Below are 10590 nucleotides of genomic sequence, written 5' to 3'. Positions count from 1 at the left end.
TTTTTTTCTACTGTCTTTGTATTTCAATATTTGCTTTTTTCTAAATTCTTTGTATTTCAATAATTTAACAATGAAACATATGGATTATTAAAAAAACTCTTATCCAGGGAACAGAACGAGCAAGCAATTGTAACAGCACAGAGCCAAAAGCAGTGATCTCTAAGCACTTTGAGCCTTAGTTAAATAAAAACTTCCTAAAACTTTGCCTTCTCCAACTCTTAAATAAGAGCTGAACATTCAGTTGACTGATTATTGGTCATGTAATAGCCAAGAGATGTAGCAGCCTACTGTAGCTAATAACATACAACCACTATTAAAATGAACCAGAGCTGTTTGCTTCAGGAAAAAGATGGAAGCTTTTCAATTTATTTTAAAAACTGAGAATGGAACTCCCTAAAAATCATTGGGATTGAGAATCAGTAGCTTGTGTTAAAGGTTGATTCCTGGAGTAGAGAGGATTAAATATTTGAAAATATGAGCTGGAGGAGTTTGGTCATGGATCCTTCTCTTTCCTTAAGTATGAGTACAATTGAAGATGAATGGATTCCTTTTTTGTGATTTTTTCCCCCTGTATCCTTTCAGATGCTAAAATGGGCATGAACTTAAAATATAACTGGTTGATTTAGTAGGAAACAGTGGCCTGCTTGTCCAACGTTTTTTTCTTTATTCAGATACAGCAAAGATGGTCTTCCTTCTCTTGTGGTGGAATCTCAGAGTCTTTATACTCTCTCTCCTTCTGAAAACAACCGTCTCCTTAAATCCAGATGACCCAAATGTTTGCAGCCACTGGGAAAGGTAACACATATTGGCTTTATCTTATTTTATTTAAGATATGTGCGCATCATCTTCATATTTAATAAATCCAAGGCCCTTCTCAACGTAGCTTTAGAACATAAAACATAACATTACAAAATGCAGTCCAATGCTCTATGACCATTGAAGGAATCTCAGTCGCTATCTTCTTGATTTTTGAAGGCCTGGCTCCCTGGAGTGCGCAGGTGGATAGATCTTGCATTATTCTAGACTGAGGCATGTTCTGATTACAGTTTCAGTATTTAGAATACATCTGAAAGGGTTTTTTTTCCCCTTGACTGTAAGCCCCAATTCCCCAGCTCTGCCCTTGTATGAGTCTCTGGTGTGGATTTGCTGTTTGATTTTTGGATTTATATCCTAGCTTTCCTCAAAAGTCAAAAGCAATGTAGATGTCATACACAGCGCATTTGGAGGCCGTGAAGGGCTGGATGCTGAATCCCAGCAAGATGGAGTTATTGTTGGTACAGAAGCCCTCCGCTGCTCTGGATGGAACGGTGCTGCCCTGGAAAGAAGGGGTGCACAATTTAGGAGGCTCCTGGACCCTTTGCACCTGCTGGAGTAGCAGGTAGAAGCTGTGGATAAAAAGCCTTTGCCAGCTTAAATGTGTATGCCAGGCCCCCAGTTGTCTGTCTTTCCTTCCCTTCCCTTCCCTTCCCTTTCCTTTCTTTCCCTCCACCCTCCCTCCCTCCCTTTCTTTCTTTTCCTCCCTCCCTCCCTTCCTTTACCCTATTATGGTTTCCTTCCTCCCTTCCTCCCTTCCTCTTCCTCTTCCTCTTTCTTGACTGTTGACCACATAATACAAAGGCTTCAAGAACAAATGTGGGTGGAAATGAAACCTGCAATTCTGTACTGTTTGCAGTTCCACGGCACTCTACATTTTCAGTCCAAGAATACAATATTGATTTTATGTGAAAGAAGTCAGCAACCCGGGGATCCAATCAAGGAAAAACAAAAATTAAATACTAGAATTGATTGGCTGCCCAGGCCAAGATGACTGTGATACTTAGATGGTAATAAATCAAGGCAAAAAGATTGAGTTAGGGCAAGGTCAAGAGGAGCAAATGGGATCATAAAATAATAATCAAGCTGATTGGGTTTTTTATGTTAATGAGGGGTACTCTAAATACATTCTGCTTTGGTGTTTATTGCTGGTAGCTGACATATGGAGGTGAGAAGCTTCCCTTGTGACCCTGAGAAATTGGGGGCTCAAAGCAAGAATCTTGAGTGTTGCTACCCCATTTAAGGTGAAAGTCTGCAGGCCCTTTTGCACATAAACATTATTTTTCAGCAAGCCAAGCAAGTTTGTCTCAGTCAGGCCATTGAACACACAGACCTCCTTTCTCATGGACTAAGAACAGTTTGGGATCAAGAGACAGTTTGATCTTCAGCATCCTGGTGGCACAATTCTGGCACAGGCTGGTTTTCTTGATGCCAGGAAGGTCAGGGCCTTGAAGAAAATAATCCTGAACCTTGACTGCAGAGCATTTGATAAAAACATCCCAGATGAGCTAGTATTAATTACTGCATTCAGTCCAGTTCTCTGTTGACCCCATGCACTTCAGTAAGTACGTCTATTCTTTAACACGACAAAGCCTTCCTACTCACCAGTTAAGCTACTACACCTCTACACCTCTTAGGACCTAGTAAATTAGTAGGAGTTTTGTCCCCTATGCAAGGGCCCAATTAGATTAGGTCTAGTGGGGATACTTTCTTGAAAGAAAAATGTCTGTTTTCTCCCTCGTGATCAGAGACAGAATATTCTCCCTACAAGTACCCAGTGGTGGAATATTCTCCCCATTCACTTATGGCTTGCAGATGAAACTCTATCTGCACATCCAGACCTGTGTCTAAAGCCACACAACTCTGTTTTTTGTAACTTTACTGTTGCATCCTTCAGTTCTAAGACAGTTTATAGCCTTAAGCTTATGGTATATTTAGAAGGCTTGTTTTTACTGTAATTTCGGAAAAATTGTACATTATTTTTAATGTACTACAGTATAATTCAGTTTAGTTTAGTTTATGGTTTATTGATTAGTCAAACGACCATATCAAATAAAATAGGATAAATTGTATGTTATTTTTAATGTACTGTAATTCACCGGTCTGTGGTGAAAATTGGAACAGAAATATGATGAAATTATAATCAATGGTAACATTATGACTTTATTCATGGCATATATTAATCCGACGTGGTAATATTGATAGCAAAAAATGGAAGGGATTAAAGGGTCCAAAATGTTTTCTGTACAACTATCAGGAAACTTTGCAACTTCTCTCTGGCTTTCGGAAGCCTCTGAAGCTGCCTTCCATGCTGTTTGGGGGCCGCACGCAATCAGCAGCGTTCCAGGGGGCAGGCGGAATTTTTTTGCTTGGAGATTAAACTTGAGACGTTCTGTGGGCAAAGTCTGCACTTCCTGTTTTTCTTTTAGTCTCGGGTGAGGCTTCTCTGAGGCCACCAGATTAACTTGGGCTGAGCCAGGATTTGAATCAGTTGGAGTCCTGACTCAATGCACCATCTTGGAGGTACAAAATATTCTTCTGGACCTTCATGAGAGCAACCAGTGCTGGAAGTTTTTCACTGAACGCCTTTTCAAAGAAAAGGGGTCTCCTTGATCTGACTTGCTTTGGTTCTGTTTCTTTTACTGATTTAATTCATTGCTGGGGTTTTTTTTTTTGCTGCAGCTGAATGCTAAATGTATAAGGAATCTCTCCTAATGTTATCCCAGCAACCGCAGCTCTGTTAGACAGGTTGGGCTGAGTTTGACCGGTTCAAAGTTGCACATTGAGTCCTGTGGTCAACTAGGCCGCAGGAATCTGGGTCTCCCTGGTCCAAGTCCAACCTCTTAACCATAAGGTAACCCTGGCTATACCCAGTTCTACTGTTTTGCACCCAGCTGGTAACAGAAGATGAAAAGTTTTTCAGATGGGGGAGTGAACACCCACTGCTTAGCTCACAATTTATGATTCTCAATTACCAGCTAATTTCTGCTACAAATTATCTTAGATTAAAATAGTATCTGTGTATAAATGAGGCAAAGTAAAAAATCAACCCCAGAGACTTCCTTTCTAATATATATAAAAAGAACTGCATATCTTTCAACTGATGGGTATACCTGTCATTTCAAATGCTTGCTCCTATATCATAAAAATGAAGTGGTTGAAATCTGGCTATGCTGGGAAGGCTCCACGGAATTGTGTTAATATGTGCTTTTAATTAGCTTTTTTTATACCCAAATAAAACTGAAGCGCCCCTGGAGGTAGAATATCCAGTGTGTTTTTATTTAAGGCGTGGGGAACAAACATATTTTGAAGGCATTTAATTTCAATTGTATTTTTCCATATCTTTTTATGAGAATTGTTGTTGTTTCAAAAGCTCCTTTTCTGCATCTTCCAACATATTTTTTGTCCCATATTGTGGAGACATTTGCTCCAGATTCAATGCACAGGAGGGGCAAATCTGTTCTTTTTTCACTTCTCCTAGTTTTCCATGTTTGAGAATTTGCTCATTTTAGTTCCACATCTTAGCAAAAGTATAATTCCCAATTTCTTTCTGTTTGCTGTTTATTTCTTAAAATTATTTCTGTACTGCTTCTTTTGAGAAAGAGTCTTTAAGGGAGTTAGAAATCCAGTAAAAGCAAGAATGAAAAAATCCATTCAAGACACAACTATTGTTTTTATTTTTTTAGTCCTAAGTTTTATTCACCTCATTCATGCCTGTTAAAAATCATTCTAAAATGTGAGTGTATTTTTGTACATTTTGAAACATGTGCATTTTTGTTTACATATCTGCTTAAAGTACATAGTTTTGCAAGTAATTTTGCCCAATATAATGCATGTTTTCAATGATTTTTGCGAATAGATGCATTTTTATTAACATTTTTTATTGCATTGAAAAATTCAAAGTGTAATTTTCAAGAATGAATTTGAATTCATTAATTGGTTCAGAAATGGAAAATCAGAAGTTCATACTGAAATCTGAACTCAACCATTTGGGAAGCCCGTAGAAATGTGTCTTAGCAGGCAGAATCCCCAAACATTTAAGTAGTGGTCACTAATCCCAAAGTGTGTGACCATTAATTAAGAACATAGCTTGTTTTATGTTTTTGAATGGACATATTTCTGTATGTTAGCCTAAGAGATAAGAATTTATCAAAATAGTAACAGTGAGAGGTACCCAAATCACTTATAATTTAATTATCTATTTAATGAACAACAATATTATTCTTGCTGTTTAACCAGCTGACTGAATGCCAGCTATGGAATATATTGGTGATTTGTTCCCTGGAGGCCAAGAAGACTTAAAGGAATCACATTTCTAATCAGTCCTGGAAGACCGAAATTTGTCTGATCCATTGTTTTATACGGAGTAGTGGATTTCTGAGAAATCACATAAATGAACCAGTTTGTACTATTGTACTTAAACCCGTGTGTGATTTTTTAAACAAACTAATGAAAATAAATACAATTTTCCTTAGCAGTGGGCAGTTTGGACCACAGTTCTTGGTCGTGAGATGATTTGATTGTCTACATGAGCTCTTAATGAACTCATAGTGGGTTTTTTTTTTTGAAGAAACTTTATTAAATTTCAGAATATAAGTAAAACATATAAGAATTGGAAGAGGTTGAAGAAAGGAAGGAAGGAAGGAAGGAAGGAAGGAAGGAAGGAAGGAAGGAAGGAAGAAAAAATCGAAAAGTGCAAAAATAAAAAAAAGAGCCATAGGAAAAAAGAATGTCTTCAGACCATCTTCGATACAGATACAAACATAGTTGAGATACTTTTTTGGGAAAAAAACTGTTCCAAGCATCTGGTAATAAGCACTGTGGTTTGCTCGCCGATGCTGGGCGAGTCTGTCTATCCCAGAAAGCTCTTTTTATCACCCTCCCCAAAGCCTCCTCGGGACTTGCTTCTTGAGCAGGCTGCCAGGCTTGGATGGGATTGTCTGGCAACTCCAGAACTGAAAAGTCAGATCTGCATCTTCTCCTCTATTCATTCCTTGGCTGAAGGGTCCCTCTGTCAGAAAGGATGCAGCTGCCATCCAGAAAGTGCTTGGAATGCTGAGGAGGTAATGCGGCCCCTTCCATGTTCACCGCACTATTTTTTAGATTCGGGGATGGGCAAACCTTTTCATTTACCGAGGCAATTTAAGTATATTTGTTTTGGGAGGTTTAAATCTTCCATTTTCATTTCCAATATACAAATGTCCTGTCTGTTGTTTTTTCCCCCCCCATTACTGCAAAGCAGGAACGAGAAACATGCGGCTCCTGGATTTGCACAGCCTTTCATCCCTTTTATTCTGTCCCTCACAACCCTCCCAGGCCACAAAGCCCAATTTTGGTGGTGCTGCTGCCAAAAATAAGCAGAGAACTTTAAGGATGGGGAAAAAAATTGTTAGTTCTCACTGAAATTGGAAAATATCTCCATTAACATTTTTAAACCAATACCAATACACACACACACACATACTGTACACACACACACACACACACACACATACTGTATATATATCTCAGAAAGAATCTGGTAGCATCTTCCCAACTAACACATTTTATTATTGCTTATTTATTATTACTAGAGTGTGGTTGTTGGAAAGGGTGCTATCCTTTTGAGTTTTTGCTGCCACAGACTAACACAGCTGTCTGTCTGTTGTGATTCAAAGCCAGCATCAAAACTGTTCCCACTTTCCAAGTTCTGCACTGCAATTTACTAATTTAAAAATATATATATTAGGGATCAATCTATACAGAAAGGCATATATTCATTAAGATATAGAACAAAATATGTTGTATCAGGTAAAATGGTTTGCAGAAGCATACTATGCTTAATTAAGCTTAGAGCCATTTTTGAGTGGTGTGCTGTAGAGCAACCTGTAATAAATCTATCAAATCTACAAACAAAAAGGCATGTTTGGAGAAATGTACTGAAATATGGACCCTATACTGCAGTTGTTGTTTTTTAACTTGAGGAGTCAGACTCGACACATCTGCTAAACTGAGAAACACTGAATTTGAAAGATTCACAGAAGTGGGAAACGGAGAAAGTAAAACTGACATATTCACCCATCCTAGTGAAATTGTGCTTGCAGTGTAAACTCTAAAATAGGTATAATATGTGTATATATTTTAAAGATGCTATTCCCCCAGGTGGAAAAGATGTGGAATTCTGGGCAATATACATGATACAGCTGTGTCTACCACAGGGGGGCCCTTGGGGGGCAACAGGGGAGGTTCCATGTAATCTGATGGGCATGGTCAAAGTTCTGCCTCCTTCTGCAAACACCCTTGCATACAAAAGGGGTGGAGCTTTGATTGTGTTGCCCTGCCCTTTATTTTGCAGAGTTTGCACAACCCCAGACATACTTGACCCCACTTCGCATCATTGCCCCATTCACTGTAGACCTCCATCACCCCACAATACTAAGCCCAGTGCTTAATGACCAAGAGATTGCCCATCTCTGTTGTTAACCACTGTGGAATCCCTTTTTTAAAAATACAATGCAGTGTATACGTTTTAATAATTTTATAATTGTTCTCTATTTACTCAACAATTTATTTACCAAACTTGGCCATGGGGTGTTTGGATCTGGGCTTTTAATGGTTAAATAGAGAGGGGCAGTTTTCACAGATAAACAGTTCTTTTCTCTTCTCTTCTAGCTATGCCGTGACTGTTCAGGAATCATATGCACATCCCTTTGATCAGATCTATTATACAAGATGCACAGATATTCTGAACTGGTTCAAGTGTACTCGACACAGGTAAGGGACGATTGGAAGGCATTTCAGACCTTTTCTGCCGTTTCATCTTCTCTGTATCACCCCCTTTTCATCTGAGCCTGGGTAATGCTCTTCAGCTATGGAGGATAAAGGTAGGCGCTTTTGTGCAGAATGGTCCAGCAGCATTAAAAAGACCGAACATTGATTTTTCAGGAGAAAATAGCCATGGCTTTTGTGAAAGGATGACTCACTCAGCCCTGCCTATTTGCAATACATTTGCTTTAAGTTTTGCATTTGCAGTCAAGCTGGGAGCAACCGAAAAGGCCCCAGGACTGTCTGTAGACCCGTCACTCCACCTTTCCTTCTTGTGGTTTAAAACAAACTGGCTAAACTGAAGAAGTTATAGAACCAGACTTAAATAGGCCTGGTTTCCTCCTAATCAGGTGTGAACTCTCTGTGTTTGCTGTTGAGGGTGTGCATCATGAAGTCCAATCATTCCTCTTCAGAGATGACACAAGAAGTTGCTGGCTGTCATTACATCTGGCGCATACAAGTTGCCCCGGTGTGCTGCAGGAGGATGCTATGGGAATGGGGAGAGGGGCTGAAATTGTTCTGTCCATTTCTGACATAGGTTTGGAGAGCGGAAGATGGCAATGTGACCACTTCCTACCCCACAGCCTTTCCCTGTTTTTAAATCAAAGCTGCTGCGCTTTGACCAATTTACCACCAAATGTTGATGGGCCAGCCTTGGGCCATTTCTTGTGTTTTCAGAGTTCCAGAGATGAGAATGGGAGTCATTCACAACTCAGAGACCTTCTGATCCCATTCCCAACTTTATTTTGGGGGGCGGGGGGGAACACTGTAACATTAAATTGTGCCACTGGAATTCAGTGGTTTTAGCACCAGATTTTTCCAGCACCATCTTGGGGTGCTTTCGGATCTGCACATGGCATACCAAGAACCTCCATGCAGACTGTGGGCCATGGGTTGCCACTCCTGGTCTGAGCAATGAAGGTGCTTTTTGATTTTCTTGAAGGGTGAGAGAGACGCAGCTCTGGCAACTGAGACATCCAGAGAACAGCAATCAAAACTGTACTTTAGCATTACTCCCGGGAGCAATTAAAGGCAACCTCTGGGGACAACTACTGTTCCCTACACTCTGATTAATACATCAAAGCTGTAGGAATAATCTTGACTGGAAGCCACGTGGGTTGGACAGACAACATTGCTCATTTTCCACCAATATTACAGTGACTCAGTTTACACATTGCTTAACTGTGGTTTATTGAATAAAACACCTTTGGCTGGGTTCACACAACATTCATGCCAAACCCAGACATTAATACGTGTGGATATGTGAAACACATCAGTTCCTCAGGCACTGGGGAATAAGGGGGCAGGGAACAGGCTAATAAAATGCCATGTTTGGCCCAGGTGGCAAAAATCTGTATTTCGTACAATATCTTGAACTGCTGTTTATTTATGAGAACTATTTATGAGAACTATATCCAGGGATAGGTGAAAGATTTTTTTTAATATACAGTATATTCTTTCCTTTTTTCCCCCTTTCTGTATCCTGCTTGCACAAATTTTCCCTTGGACCTAGAATGAAAACTGCTTAGAATATAGCTGAATGGTGGGAGTTGAAATTTGTATCGATCTTTTTAAATATCAGAAACCTTTGCACATTTTGAAGCAAGTATTGAACATAACAACCTTGCAGTAATGTAACACAAATAGAATTATAACTATAGGCATTGATTTCCAGTGGGTATTTTTCTCTCTCACAATTTAGAATCAGTTATAAAACGGCCTATCGGAGGGGACTGAGGACGATGTATCGGCGAAGATCTCAATGCTGTCCAGGATATTACGAAAGTGGGGACTTCTGCATCCGTATGTATAGGCGGCTTGGAAATATTCAATTTCAATCAATTTATTGTTTTGACCGCTGGTCATAACAAACAAGATTAAACCTGCACAAAAGTGGCCAAAGATAAATAAAATAGATTAAAATGTACAAAAATCAGTAAAAACATTAAAACAGTGTTATTACAGCAAATAAAATATTAGAAAACCTTAAGAACTTTTGATAAAATATTCTCTTTGTTTAGCAGTAGCCCGTGCAAAGCTTGCTAGTTTCCATAACAGTGTCTCCTTATCTAAATTCATTAGATATTCAATTTTATATGAATCAGGCCAAAATGATTTTCTTATCAAGAGGGGCTCCAGAAATTTTCCACGTGCTGAAGTGGAAATTGAGCAGTACAATAAATAATGGGTAAACTCTTCTATAGTTTCCTTGCAGCAAGGGCAGAAGTACATAATATATGGGAAATTGTAAAATTGGCCCTCTCTAGTTGATGGTGCCCTTTGCTGGATCCGTAGCCTTGTAAGTGCCACACAGAGGGGTGGTACTGTAACACACCTCAGATAATGTTCACATTCAGTTTTGGTTTGATTAAGTGCATACCAAGGGGCAATTTTATTTTGTGATAATTTAAACAAATTTCTTTGGGCAAAGACACCCAGCACCCTGTTTTTAAATAATAGATAATTGTTTGCATTGTCTGAATTAAATAGAATTCCAGAGAAAAACCAAAGGTGTAGGCGGTTTGCTATTTTTCTGCTGAAATATCTCTGGCATTGGATCCTGGATGCTGTGGCTGTCTGGCTTGCTGATGTTTAGATTAGAATTTAAACTGCTGCTTACAGTTCCTGTACAAGCAGGAGAAAGCAGGCTGGCAAGTGGCAAAACCTGGGTGAATTATAGGACATTGATTGATCAATTGTGTTTTGATGCTGCCGAATAACATTGTAGGAGGAGAGCTGTGTTACAGGTAGTCCTCACTTAATGACCACAATTGGGACTGGAATTTCAGTTGCTAAGCGAAGTGGTCATTAAGTGAATCTGACCCGATTTTACAACCTTTTTTGCAGTGGTTGTTAAGTGAATCACTGTGGGTGTTAAGCGAACCATGTGGTTGTTAAGTGAATCATACGGTTCCCCATTGCTTTTGCTTGCCAGAGGCTGGCTGGGAAGGTCAAAAATGGTGATCATGTGAC

The 10590-nt window shown here is 39.4% G+C and overlaps 1 protein-coding gene across 1 annotated transcript in view; it reads left to right on the top strand.

Annotated features, from left to right (window-relative positions):
- Positions 1-9344: 9344 nt before the first annotated feature.
- Positions 9345-10590, top strand: part of MEGF11 (multiple EGF like domains 11) — a 307153-nt gene continuing 305907 nt past the window's right edge. Inside the window, exon 1 of the mRNA XM_063314383.1 lies at positions 9345-9420. Coding sequence (XP_063170453.1) covers positions 9360-9420 — 61 coding nt within the window. The 5' untranslated portion in view covers positions 9345-9359. The remainder of the gene's footprint in view (positions 9421-10590) is intronic.

This window comes from Candoia aspera, chromosome 13, assembly GCF_035149785.1.
Source record: "Candoia aspera isolate rCanAsp1 chromosome 13, rCanAsp1.hap2, whole genome shotgun sequence".
Taxonomy (NCBI): Eukaryota; Metazoa; Chordata; class Lepidosauria; order Squamata; family Boidae; genus Candoia; species Candoia aspera.
Note: the sequence above shows the minus strand (reverse complement) of the source record. Positions and strands in the feature narration are given on the sequence as shown.